The sequence below is a fragment of the Salmo trutta genome, unplaced genomic scaffold (genome assembly GCF_901001165.1).
Source record: "Salmo trutta unplaced genomic scaffold, fSalTru1.1, whole genome shotgun sequence".
Classification (NCBI taxonomy): domain Eukaryota; kingdom Metazoa; phylum Chordata; class Actinopteri; order Salmoniformes; family Salmonidae; genus Salmo; species Salmo trutta.
In genome coordinates, this window is record NW_021822590.1 from 3,624 (window position 1) to 18,135 (window position 14,512).

The 14,512-nt window shown below is 44.8% G+C and overlaps 1 protein-coding gene across 1 annotated transcript; it reads right to left on the minus strand.

The window, feature by feature from the left end:
• Positions 1-2,409: 2,409 nt before the first annotated feature.
• On the minus strand, positions 2,410-13,134 carry LOC115182845 (KICSTOR complex protein SZT2). The gene is made up of 7 exons (XM_029744256.1): positions 12,841-13,134; positions 10,553-10,632; positions 8,851-8,979; positions 7,214-7,416; positions 6,645-6,738; positions 6,339-6,419; positions 2,410-2,445 (listed from the first exon to the last, which is right to left on the minus strand). Exons 2-7 carry the CDS (start codon positions 10,628-10,630, stop codon positions 2,410-2,412), a joined length of 621 nt encoding a protein of 206 aa, XP_029600116.1. The 5' UTR covers positions 10,631-10,632; positions 12,841-13,134.
• Between the last annotated feature and the right edge of the window lie 1,378 nt (positions 13,135-14,512).

Below are 14,512 nucleotides of genomic sequence, written 5' to 3' on the forward strand. Positions count from 1 at the left end.
CCCAAAAAGTCTGGAAACCTGAGCAAAAAGTGGCATCTTGTAAGAGCTTTACATTAAACTTCCAATAGGATGCCTGCCGAGGCCCTGGTGAAATAGACAGCCGAGCCATGGTTATGTGATGATCCGAAAACCCCACAAGGAGAAAGGTAGCGCCCAACAGCCTATTGCTCCGGTTCCTGGACAGGTAAAAACGATCAAGTCGGGCTGCACGCACCCTAGCTCCAAAAACCTTTACCCATGTATACTGTCTTGTGTTGGGCTGTTTAGTTCTCCAAACATCCACTAGGTCAAACTGATTAATGATGTCCCATAACACTCCCACTGACACTGAATGAGGCTCTCCCCCATTTCTGTCTTTCGTAAAATCCATTGTACAGTTCCAGTCCCCGCCGACCACCAGCATCTCCTCAAGCGCTACCTGTGAGAGTTCCTGTCTAAGACACCCAAATAGAACCCCCCCTCTCTTTCCCTGTGTTAGGCACATACACATTTATACACATTTATAAAGATAAAACCCATGTTGTTAATGTCTGCTTTTACAAAAAGCAGCCTACCCCTACACACCTCTTTTGAGGAGCAAATATTTAGACAGACCTGGTACAAAAAGGACTGCCACCCCTGCACTAAAATTTGTCCCATGGCTCAACACACTTGCCCCTTTCCACCAGAGCCCCCAATCGACTTCATTCACCAAATCACTATGAGTCTCCTGCAGAAACAACACCTGTAATTTTTTATTTTACATATTCATCCAACACACTCCTCTTTCCCACATCTCTGGTGCCATTTATATTGAGCAAGCCTACCCAAAGAGTCTCCATAAGAAGTGGGAGAAAAGCCAGCAAAGAAAGAGACCAATAGCAATGCTCAAAAAGCCCCAGTGCCAGAAAGAAACTATTAATCTAAACAGTGTCTGAAGGTAAACCCTTACGCACTGTTGTGACCCACTTCCTCAACTTAAACCATTTCCTGGGTGAGAGGACTAGCACCCTCCCCTCATTTTTCATAGCATGTTGTACTGATCTTACAAACTTTCTCGGATCAGAAAAAAAAGCCTCAAGATTAACTTTTTTCCGCCTTGGTCTCATTCAGGAACTTTGTCAGTTCCCTCAACATGTACTTTGACCCCTCTGCTTGACTGGCTGTCAGCTCCGGACCCATTGAAGAGGAGTCTGAAAAAAAGGCCTCATCATCCTCAGACTCACTTTCCTCCTCATCTCCATCTCCCATCCTAACCACCTGCCCCTTCCTCTCCGGTCAGGGCCTCCTCCCCAGCACCAGGCAAAGGTTCCTTGGTGCCTTTGACCACACCAGCATCTCCCCTTCCACCTCCTTTCTTCTCCCCCTTTTTCCTTTCCGCTTGACACCCTCCTCCTCCCCCCTAGTCTCTTACACACTATACTCTCCTCATCCACTAGCATAACCTGACGAGACCCAGCTTCATCTACACCACCCTCCATAGCATGACTAGGCATAGCCTCATCTACACCACCATCTCTAGCCTGACTAGGCCCAGCCTCATCTACACCACCATCCATAACATGACTAGGCCCAGCCTCTGCATCTCTGGCATGACTAGGCCCAGCCTCATCTACACCACCATCCCTGGCATGACTAGGCCCAGCCCCTGCTGTCTGCGTCTCATTGCCCCCTGACCTCGATTTCCCCCACTGGCGCTTGTACCCTCGGAGCTCTATGGACAATTCCTTCAACCTCATGGCTTCGTTTTTGCTCTGACATGATGCACTGTCAACTGTGGGACCTTATATAGACAGGTGTGTGCCTTTCCAAATCATGTTCAGTCAAGTTGTAGAAACATCTCAAGGATGACCAACGGATACAGGATGCAACTGAGCTCAATTCCGAGTCTCGTAGCAGAGGGTCTGAATACTAATGTAAATAAGGTATTCAGTTGTATATTTTAATACATTTGCAAAAATGTCTAAAAACCTGTTTTCTCTTTGTCCTTATGGGGCATTGTGTGTAGATTGATGTGGATGTATTTAATACATTGTAGAATAAGGCTGTAATGTAACAAAATGTGGAAAAAGTGAAGGGGTCTGAATACATTCTGAATGCACTGTGTAAGCAAAAAAGATTCAATTTTATTTGGAAAGGCAAGTCAAACAAAATTAAACGGCCTATTTATATCATGAATATGAATTTGGGGAGCAGAAATTATGAAATATTAAAGCATTAGACCTCTGACTAAAGGCTTCAGTCATACAAAAGTTATACTTACTAATTTGCTGGAGAACCAGCTCGGATGTAAGAATGTCTCACCCAATGTTCAAGAATGGCCTTTTCCCCTTTATTCAGATTACAACCTATCACTTTCGGTTATTTGAAAATGAAATAACTAAACGGGTTGAGGTCAGGTGATTGTGGAGGCCAGGTCGTCGGATTGCCCTAACACAGCCTGGAGGTGTGTTTTGGGACATTGTCCTGTTGAAGAACAAATGATAGTCCCAATAAGCACAAACCAGATAGGATGGTGTATCGCTGAAGAATGCTGTGGTAGTCATGCTGGTTAAGTCTGCCTTGAATTTTAAATAACTGACAGTGTCACCAGCAAAGGACCACCACACCATCACAAATCCTCCTCCATGCCTCACAGTGGGAACCACACATGCAGAGATCATCCGTTCACCTACCCTGTGTCTCACAAAGACACGGCGGTTGGAACCAAACATCGATAAGGACTCATCAGACCAAAAGGACAGATTTCCAACGTTCTAATGTCCATTGCTCGTGTTTCTTGGCCCAAGCAAGTCTTCTTCTTATTGGTGTCGTTTAGTAGTGATTTCTTTGCAACAATTCAACTATGAAGGCCTGATTCACACAGTCTCCTCAGAACAGTTGATGTTGAGATGTGTATGTTACTTGAACTCTGTGAAGTTTTTATTTGGGCTGCAATCGGAGGTGCAGTTAACTCTAATGAACGTATCCTCTGCAGCAGAGGTAACTCTGGGTCTTCCTTTCCTGTGGCGGTCCTCATGACAGCTAGTTTCATCATAGCGCTTGATGGTTTTTGCGACTGCACTTGAAGAAACTTTCAAAAGTTCTTGAAATTTTCCAGATTGACTGACCTTCATGTCTTAAAGCAATGATGGACTGTAATTTCTCTTTGCTTATTTGAGCTGTTCTTGCCATAATATGGACTTGGTCTTTTACCAAATAGGGCTATCTTCTGTATACCACGCCTACCTTTTCATAATACAACTGATTGGCTCAAACGCATTACAAAGGAAAGAAATTCCACAAATGTATTTTTAACAAGGCACACCTGTTAATTTAAATGCAATCTAGGTGACTACCTCATGAAGCTGGTTGAGCAAATGCCAAGAGTGTGCAAAGCTGTCATCAAGGCAAAGGGTGGCTACTTTGAAGAATCTAAAATATATTTATTTTGTTTAAAACTTTTTGGGTTACTACATGATTCCATGTTATTTCATAGTTTTGATGTCGTCACTATTATTCTACAATGTAGAAAATAGTAAAAATAAAGAAAAACCCTGGAATGAATAGGTGTGTCCAAACTTTTGACTGGTACTGTGTATATACACTATCATTCAAAGGTTTGGGGTGACTTAGAAATGTCCTTGTTTTTGAAAGAAAAGCACATTTTGTCAATTAAAATAACATCAAAATGATCAGCAATACAGTGTTGACATTGTTAATGTTGTAAATGACTATTGTAGCTGGATTTTTAATGGAATATCTACATAGGCCCATTATCAGCAACCATCACTCCTGTGTTCCAATGGCACTTTGTGTTAGCTAATCCAAGTTAATCATTTTAAAAGGCTAGAAAACCATTTTGCAATTATGTTAGCACAGCTGAAACCTAATGTTCTGATTAAAGAAGCAATTAAATTGGCCTTCTTTAGACAAGTTGAGTATCTGGAGCATCAGCATTTGTGGGTTCGTTTACAGGCTCAAAATGGCCAGAAACAAAGAACTTTCTTCTGAAACTCGTCAGTCTATTCTTGATCTGAGAAATGAAGGCTATTCCATGCGAGAAATTGCCAAGAAACGGAAGATTTCGTACAACTTTGTGTACTACTCCCTTCACAGAAAAGCGCAAACTGGCTCTAACCAGAATAGAAAGAGGAGTGGAAGGCCCCGGTGCACAACTGAGCAAGAGGACAAGTACATTAGAGTGTCTAGTTTGAGAAACAGATGCCTCACAAGTCCTCAATTCTAAGCTTCATTGAATAGTACCCGCAAAACACCAGTCTCAACGTCAACAGTGAAGAGGCAACTCTGGGATGCTAGCCTTCTAGGCAGAGTTCCTCTGTCCAGTGTCTGTGTTCTTTTGCCCACCTTAATCTTTTCTTTTTATTGGCCAGGTTGAGATATGGCTTTTTCTATGCAACTCTGACTAGAAGACCAGCATCCCGGAGTCGCCTCTTCACTGTTGACGTTGAGACTGGTGTTTGACAAAAAATTTGCTTTTCTTTCAAAAACAAGGACATTTATGACCACAAACCTTTGAACAGTAGTATATACACTGCTCAAAAAAATAAAGGGAACACTTAAACAACACAATGTAACTCCAAATCAATCATACTTCTGTGAAATCAAACTGTCCACTTAGGAAGCAACACTGATTGACAATACATTTCACATGCTGTTGTGCAAATGGAATAGACAACAGGTGGAAATTATAGGCAATTAGCAAGACACCCCCAATAAAGGAGTGGTTCTGCAGGTGGTGACCACAAACCACTTCTCAGTTCCAATGCTTCCTGGCTGATGTTTTGGTCACTTTTAAATGCTGGCGGTGCTTTCACTCTAGTGGTAGCATGAGACGGAGTCTACAACCCACACAAGTGGCTCAGGTAGTGCAGCTCATCCAGGATGGCACATCAGTGCGAGCTGTGGCAAGAAGGTTTGCTGTGTCTGTTAGCGTAGTGTCCAGAACATGGAGGCGCTACCAGGAGACAGGCCAGTACATCAGGAGACGTGGAGGAGGGCAACAACCCAGCAGCAGGACCGCTACCTCCGCCTTTGTGCAAGAAGGAGCAGGAGGAGCACTGCAAAATGACCTCCAGCAGGCCACAAATGTGCATGTGTCTGCTCAAACGGTCAGAAACAGACTTCATGAGGGTGGTATGAGGGCCCGACGTCCACAGTTGGGGGTTGTGCTTACAGCCCAACACCATGCAGGACGTTTGGCATTTGCCAGAGAGCACCAAGATTGGCAAATTCGCCACTGGCGCCCTGTGCTCTTCACAGATGAAAGCAGGTTCACACTGAGCACGTGATAGACGTGACAGAGTCTGGAGACGCCGTGGAGAACGTTCTGCTACCTGCAACATCCTCCAGCATGACCAGTTTGGCTGTGAGTCAGTCATGGTGTGGGGTGGCATTTCTTTGGGGGCCGCACAGCCCTCCATGTGCTCGCCAGAGGTAGCCTGACTGCCATTAGGTACCGAGATGAGATCCTCAGACCCCTTGTGAGACCATATGCTGGTGCGGTTGGCCCTGGGTTCCTCCTAATGCAAGACAATGCTAGACCTCATGTGGCTGGAGTGTGTCAGCAGTTCCTGCAAGAGGAAGGCATTGATGCTATGGACTGGCCCACCCGTTCCCCAGACCTGAATCCAATTGAGCACATCTGGGACATCATGTCTCGTTCCATCCACCAACGCCACGTTGCAACGCCACGTTGCACCACAGACTGTCCAGGAGATCCCTCAGGAGACCATCCGCCACCTCATCAGGAGCATGCCCAGGCGTTGTAAGGAGGTCATACAGGCACGTGGAGGCCACACACACATTGAGCCTTATTTTGACTTGTTTTAAGAACATTACATCAAAGTTGGATCAGCCTGTAGTGTGGTTTTCCGCTTTAATTTTGAGTGTGATTCCAAATCCAGACCTCCATGGGTTGATAAATTGGATTTCCATTGATTATTTTTGTGTGATTTTGTTGTCAGCACATTCAACTATGTAAAGAAAAAAGTATTTAATAAGATTATTTCATTCATTCAGATCTAGGATGTGTTATTTTAGTGTTCCCTTTATTTTTTTGAGCAGTGTATATAAAAAAAATCACATTGATGGAAGCTATAATCTATCTGCAATATTAAAGCTGATCTACTCCCCCCCCCAAAAAAGAACAAAACAATTAAAACACTGCACATAGCTGATAAAATAACACTTAAAATGTTACCTTTTGAGTGCCATATTTACAGTTAAATTTGTATCGTTTTTTTGTTTGTGTTGTCTTGTGTATACTCACTTGTGTTTATTTCACTCCTTTGGCAACATTTTCCCCATGCCAATAAACCCCCTTTGAAAGAGAGAGAGAGAGCGAGAGAAAGATTCACCTGAAAGGCAAGCTCCATCAATACGATGCCCCCTGGCAGCGCCCTCTGGAGGTAGTACGAGGTAATATCCGACCCTGTGCTCTGCGGAGAAAAACAACATTACCTCAAGAGTTGATGATGAAGCGGTGTGTGTTTATATATGTGTGTGTGTGTGTGTGTGTGTGTGTGTGAATAGAGTGAGTAAGAGAGAGAGAGTATGTGTGTCAGAGAGAGAGGAAGAGAGCGTCAGAGTCAATATATCCCTGTGTGCCTTTTAGCCAGTGTACGTGTGTGAATATCCTCAACGCTTGCATCAGCACTACTTACCTTAGGGCTGTCCTCTCTTCTGGTTTTGTTATAGGAGAAGGACTGCCTCTCTGACGACAATGAGCTGAACATGGCTGCCCGGGCCCTGGGGATGCTACAGGGAGAGAGGAGGGAGAGAGACAGGCAGGGTTAGGGGTTAAGCAGGGATGGGAAAAAAAACTAAGAGAGAGAGTGTACTGTGTGTGTCTGTCCGTCTGTCCGTCCGTCCGTGTGTGTGTCTGCTAAGTGTCTACTGTAGTTATATCACATGCATGACCAGAGGGATGTAGCTATTGGGGGCTTGGAGGGGATCACAACACATCTGATGACTAATGGATGAATAGTGCTCATAGTTCTGCTCACAGTCACATAAAGGATCATAGGAGGGAAACTCAGAGAAAGAGGACATTTGCCCTGAGTTGTATTGTGCTTTCATTGTGTTTTTTGGGGTTGAGAGATCGGGTTAGATTTCCAATGTATTCATTACATGTGGTAAATAAACTTGAAACTTGAACTAGTATGGTGTAGAAAGATAGGTTACTAGTATAGTTTAGAGAGTTGAGGACCACTGGACTGTCAGTAAGACGTACCTGCGCGCTGGTGACTGTGGCCTGACCTGGGCCAGGATGAAGCCCATACTCTGGAGGTACTGGACATACTGCTGGAGAAAGGTGTTAGAGATGTCCTGCAGCCAGGGCCCCTCTCTCAGCCGGCTAGGCAGTTTGTCAACTGAGTCTGTGCTGTAGCTACGGTCCCTACCAGACACCGTGGAGTCACTGGAGTGATGACGCTTCTGGAGAGGATGAGGGGAGAGGAGAGGTGAACTGGGATGTTTCATCAGACTGTGACCACTAAATACCAAAACCTTTACAAAGTTCCCAGGATTTTCAGAGGTTCTGGCTTGAAAGACTGTTGGAAGATTGCTGATTGTTCTATCCTGATTCCAGAGATTTTTCAAAAACTTGGGAAGTTTGGGATGCTTTCCAAGATTTTGCAACTAAGGGCATCTTTCTAAGTAAGAGAGAAGCGAACAACCATTTGAGGAGATGTTTGAGTTTTATATTTTTTTTATTGTATTTAACCTTTATTTAACTAAAAAAGTCAGTTAAGAACAAATTCTTATTTACAATGACGTCCTTCCAAAAGGCAAAAGGCCTCCTGCGAGGACAGGGGCTGGGACTAAAAATAAAATCTAGGACAACACATACATCACGACAAGAGACACCACTACATAAAGAGAGACCTAAAACAACAACATAGCATGGCAGCAACACAACACAACATGATAGTAACACATCATGACAACGACATGGTAGCAACACAACATGGCAGCAGCACAACATGGTACAAACATTATTGGATACAGACAACAGCACAAAGGCAAGAAGGTAGAGACAACATTACATCACGCTAAGCAGCCACAACAGTCAGTAAGAGCGTCCATGACTGAGTCTTTGAACAAAGAGATGGAGATAAAACTGTCCAGTTTGAGTGTTTTTTGCAGTTCGTTCCAGCCGCTAGCTGCAGCGAACTGAAAAGACGAACGACCCAGGGATGTGTGTGCTTTGGGGACCTTTAACAGAATGTGACTGTCAGAACGGGTATTGTATGTGGAGGATGAGGGCTGCAGTAGGTATCTCAGATAGGGGGGAGTGAGGCCTAAGAGAGTTTTATAAATAAGCATAAACCAAGTGGGTCTTGTGATGGGTATACAGAGATGGACAGTTTACAGAGGAGTATATAGTGCAGTGATGTGTCCTATAAGGAGCATTGGTGGCAAATCTGTTGACCGAATGGTAAAGAACATCTAGCCACTCGAGAGCACCCTTGCCTGCCGATCTATAAATTACATCTACGCAATCTATCATGGGTAAGATTGTCATCTGAATCAGGGTTAGTTTGGCAGCCGGGGTGAAAGAGGAGTGATTATAATAGAGGAAACCAAGTCTAGATTTAACCTTAGGCTGCAGCTCTGACATGTGCTGAGAGAAGGACAGTGTACCGTCTAGCCATACTCCCAAGTACTTGTATGAGGTGACTACCTCAAGCTCTAAACCCTCAGAGGTAGTAATCACACCGGTTGAGAGAGGGGCATTCTTCTTACCAAAACATATTACCTTTGTTTTGGAGGTGTTCAGAACAAGGTTAAGGGCAGAGAAAGCTTGTTGGAGACTAAGAAAGCTTTGTTGAGTTAAGCCCCAAGGGAAAGCAGCCATGGTTTCTGTACCTTGACCTGTTGAGTTTGGACAATCTGCTCTTCCTGGATCTGCTTCCTGAACACGGGGTCAAAAAGCAGAGGGGTGGCGCAGTAGTGCACTAGTCTGGATGACTGCTTCAGAGTGTCCAAGTCCACTGCCTGTGGAAAGTAAGGAAACATCTCTATTTTTATTTCATGGTCCTTAGAGCCGAATGTGAATTCTTCTAGTTAATGATACCAAAAGCGCCAGCATGTAAATACACACCCACCAAGAATCAATGGCCAGTTTCCTAATCCCACAATCAAACCGTCTATTAAACACTACAGACAGGGCATACTACAGAGTAATATGACTGATTCAATGTTATGGCTCATCTCATCCGGGCTTTAATCTGTTGCTCTCTTATAAAATCATTCTTATTGACACATCTATCATCCCTGTGCAGCCTGGAGATAGCCATGCAGAGAGATGCAGATAGGACTGTGTGTGTTAGATGAGGGAGTGGGAGACAGAACACAACACTCTCTGCTGTGCTGATGTGATCTCCTCTCATATCTGATCCATCACAAGTCAGGGATAAAGTCAGGGATCCACAGGAGGGCTGATCAAGGGCCATAATTCTTGGGGACCTGAGGGGCCAGTGAAGGGAGAGGGGTCCCCCACTGTGGAGGGGCCAAGTCAGGCAGCCAGACAGTCATCTGACTGGCCAGTAATGGATAAGCCTGCTCTGGTGAGTGGTGACATACTGAGAGAGGGAGCACACACGTGGAGCACAGACGATGTCATCATCCGCCACTAGGTCATTAGACTGAGTCTGAGTGGGACTGACTGGTGTGTAAGTAACTTATGAGGCCTACTGGTGGTGTTCTCCTGACTGTCTATACCAGTGGTATTCAGCACTTACACTACGAGGTCCATAGCCATTTTTGGTGAAATGAATGTAGTGTTTCAAAAACATCTACAGCCGCAGTGCCTCTGGTGAAACCACTGGTGGCTTGTACTTCTGAGTCCCATGACGCCTGCTGTAATATCAACTCTACAGTCCCATGATGCCTGCTACAGTCCCATGACGCCTGCTGTAATATCAACTCTACAGTCCCATGACGCCTGCTGTAATATCAACTCTACAGTCCCATGACGCCTGCTGTAATATCAACTCTACAGTCCCATGACGCCTGCTGTAATATAAACTTAAGAGTTAACGTCTCTCATTTAAAGCTCTTTAAATGTTCCTTGCAGGCTTGTAACCTTTGTGAATTAGTTGGAATATTTAAAAGGGGTCTACTTAAAAATAATATCCTATTTATTTCTCTTAGTGTGCATGTCCACAGGCGTTTGATGGGGAGGGAAACGGCTGTGGTACTCTGGTGCGTCTAACACGGCTGTGGCACTCTGGTGCGTCTAACACGGCTGTGGCACTCTGGTGCGTCTAACACGGCTGTGGCACTCTGGTGCGTCTAACACGGCTGTGGCACTCTGGTGCGTCTAACACGGCTGTGGCACTCTGGTGCGTCTAACACGGCTGTGGCACTCTGGTGCGTCTAACACGGCTGTGGCACTCTGGTGCGTCTAACACGGCTGTGGCACTCTGGTGCGTCTAACACGGCTGTGGCACTCTGGTGCGTCTAACACGGCTGTGGCACTCTGGTGCGTCTAACACGGCTGTGGCACTCTGGTGCGTCTAAAACGTCTGTGGCACTCTGGTGCGTCTAAAACGGCTGTGGTACTTACTGAGATGGGCATGTTGGACTGCGCTGACCTCTGCTGCCAAGTCACAAACAGGTTCTCAATCTTCATCTGCTTCTCCATCTCTGTCAACATGGAGATTAAACCACACAAACACTCTTTAGTCACACAGCACAGTGGTGGGGATAAGTAAGTACGCGTCACAAATGGCACCCTATTCCTTATATGGTACTACACATAGGGCTCTGGTCAAATGTAGTGCACTGTAAAGAGAATAGGGTACCATTTAGGACGCCCTAGTATTCCCAGGGCCAAGTAGCACGTGGTAACCATCCCTCACAGCTTAGAGCCAGCAGCTAACAGCTATCAGCCAGGCCTTGAGCCTCCTGCCTGGATCTGCATGGCACTGTCTGTCTCTGTTAGGGCCAAGGACTGACTATCCACATCTCCTCAATAAGTAAAGCTGGCTACTTCATCTCGGTTACTGCCTGCCTGGCTGCGGATGGACTGGTGTGGCTCACCTTGTATCAAATGAACATAGCTAGTGCATCTAATTTAAGCACCCTCTTTAAACTTTTAACAACACATTGACATTGGGTGTTAGAAGAACATTGCTTTAAAAATCCCCTTAGTTCACAAATAAATTTATCATTTATGAAACTGTAAAAAATGGCATACATACAAGACAACCATTACAAACAAATCAATATGCTACATTACAATGTACATTAGAATTCAATAGACAGTACAGTTGAAGTCGGAAGTTTACATACACCTAGGTTGGAGTCATTAAAACTCGTTTTTCAAACCACTCCACAAATTTCTTGTTAACAAACTATAGTTTTGGCAAGTCGGTTAGGACATCTACTTTGTGCATGACACAAGTATTTTTCCAACAATTGTTTACAGACAAATTATTTCACTTATAATTCACTGTATTACAATTCCAGTGGGTCAGAAGTTTACATACACTAAGTTGACTGTGCCTTTAAACAGCTTGGAAAATTCCAGAAAATAATGTAATTTGAGTAAATTTTAGGTGTACCTGTGGATATATTTCAAGGCCTACCTTCAAACTCAGTGCCTCTTTGCTTGACATCATGGGAAAATCAAAAAAAATCAGAAGAAACAAATTGGAGACCTCCACATGTCTGGTTCATCCTTGGGAGCAATTTCCAAATGCCTGAAGGTACCACGTTCATTTGTACAAACAATAGTACGCAAGTATAAACACCATGGGACCACGCAGCTGTCATACTGCTCAGGAAGGAGATGCGTTCTGTCTCCTAGAGATGAATGTACTTTGGTGCGAAACGTGCAAATCAATCCCAGAACAACAGCAAAGGACCATGTGAAGATGCTGGAGGAAACAGGTACAAAAGTATCTATATCCACAGTAAAACGAGTCCTATATCGACATAACCTGAAAGGCCGCTCAGCAAGGAAGAAGCCACTGCTCCAAAACCACCATAAAAAAGCCCAGACTAATGACCATCGTTATGTTTGGAAGAAAAAGGGGGAGGCTTGCAAGTCGAAGAACACCATCCCAACCGTGAAGCACGGGGGTGGCATCATGTTGTGGGGGTCCTTTGCTGTAGGAGGGATTGGTGCACTTCACAAAATAGATGGCGTCATCAGGAAGGGAAATTATGTGGATATATTGAAGCAACATCTCAAGACATCAGTCAGGAAGTTTAAGCTTGGTCGCAAATGGGTCTTCCAAATGGACAATGACCCCAAGCATACATCCAAAATTGTGGCAAAATGGCAGAAGGACAACAAAGTCAAGATATTGGAGTGGCCATCACACAGCCCTGACCTCAATCCTATAGAAAATTTGTGGGCAGAACTGAAAAAGTGTGTGCAAGCAAGGAGGCCTACAAACCTGACTCAGTTACAACAGCTCTGTCAGGAGGAATGGGCCAGAATTCACCCAATTTATTGTGGGAAGCTTGTGGAAGGCTACTTGAAACGTTTGACCCAAGTGAAACAATTTAAAGGCAATGCTACCAAACAATAATTGAGTGTATGTAAACTTCTGACCCACTGGGAATGTGAAGGAAAACATTAAAGCTGAAATAAATCCTTCTCTCTACTATTATTCTGACATGTGACGTTCTTAAAATAAAGTGGCGATCCTAACTGACCTAAGACAGGGAATTTTTACTAGGATTAAATGTCAGGAATTGTGACAAACTGAGTTCAAATGTATTTGGCTAAGGTGTATGTAAACTTCCTACTTCAACTGTACTATTCAGAGAGGTAAGGTGGGTATGAAGTGGATCTGACCTCATACACATGATTAGAGTGTTCATATACAGAGACTATCTGACCTCTGCGTTCTGCAGCCTTGACCTCCAGTAGCTGGGTCCCGTGCCGAGCCACCACGTCAGCCCCGTCCTGAGCGCTGGCCAGGGGTCGGCCCGTACCCAAGTCCCTGAGGGCCTCGTCAAAGGGCACTAGCTCAGAGGGGAAGTGGAGAAGGGCCAGAGCTAGACAGCTTGCCCTGGTCTTTGCAGGGCACCGGGCTCCTCAGCAGGGCATCCGCCTCAATGGTCGGGTTGAGGAACGGGTTGGGCTCCTGCTGGGAGAGAGAGGGAGGAAGAAGATGAGAGGGAGATGTAAAGAGAAGCAGAGGTACAGTAGATGGAGAGAGAGGTACAGTAGATGGAGAGAGAAAGACACAGTAGATGGAGAGAGAAAGACACAGTAGATGGAGAGAGACACAGTAGATGGAGAGAGACACAGTAGATGGAGAGAGACACAGTAGATGGAGAGAGAGAGAGAGAGGTACAGTAGATGGAGAGAGAGAGAGAGGTACAGTAGATGGAGAGAGAGAGAGAGGTACAGTAGATGGAGAGAGAGAGAGGTACAGTAGATGAGAGAGAGAGACACAGTAGATGAGAGAGAGAGACACAGTAGATGGAGAGAGAGACACAGTAGATGGAGAGAGAGAGAGAGAGAGACACAGTAGATGGAGAGAGGGAGAGACAGTAGATGGAGAGAGAGAGAGACACACAGTAGATGGAGAGAGAGAGATACAGTAGATGGAGAGAGATACAGTAGATGGAGAGAGAGAGATACAGTAGATGGAGAGAGAGATACAGTAGATGGAGAGAGAGAGATACAGTAGATGGAGAGAGAGAGATACAGTAGATGGAGAGAGAGAGAGACTGTAGATGGAGAGAGAGAGATACAGTAGATGGAGAAAGAGAGAGACTGTAGATGGAGAGAGATACAGTAGATGGAGAGAGAGAGAGACTGTAGATGGAGAGAGAGAGAGACTGTAGATGGAGAGAGATACAGTAGATGGAGAGAGGGAGAGAGATACAGTAGATTGAGAGATATACAGTAGATGGAGAGAGACACTGAAGATGGAGAGAGAGAGAGAGTAGATGAGAGAGTCACTGTAGAGAGAGAGAGAGAGAGATACAGTAGATGAGAGAGGGAGAGAGATACAGTAGATGGAGAGAGGGACAGAGATACAGTAGATGGAGAGAGATACAGTAGAGGGAGAAAGAGATACTGTAGATGGAGAGAAGGACAGAGATACAGTAGATGGAGAGAGATACAGTAGAGGGAGAAAGAGATACTGTAGATGGAGAGAGATACTGAAGATGGAGAGAGATACTGAAGATGGAGAGAGATACTGAAGATGGAGAGAGATACTTTAGATGGAGAGAGATACAGTAGATGGAGAGAGATACAGTAGATGGAGAGAGATACAGTAGATGGAGAGAGATACTGTAGATGGAGAGAGATACTGTAGATGGAGAGAGGGAGAGAGAGACTAGATGGAGAGATACAGTAGATGGAGAGAGATACTGTAGATGGAGAGAGATACTGTAGATGGAGAGAGGGAGAGAGAGACTAGATGGAGAGAGATACTGTAGATGGAGAGAGGGAGAGAGAGACTAGATGGAGAAATACAGTAGATGGAGAGAGATACTGTAGATGAGAGAGGGAGAGAGAGACTAGATGGAGAGATACAGTAGATGGAGAGAG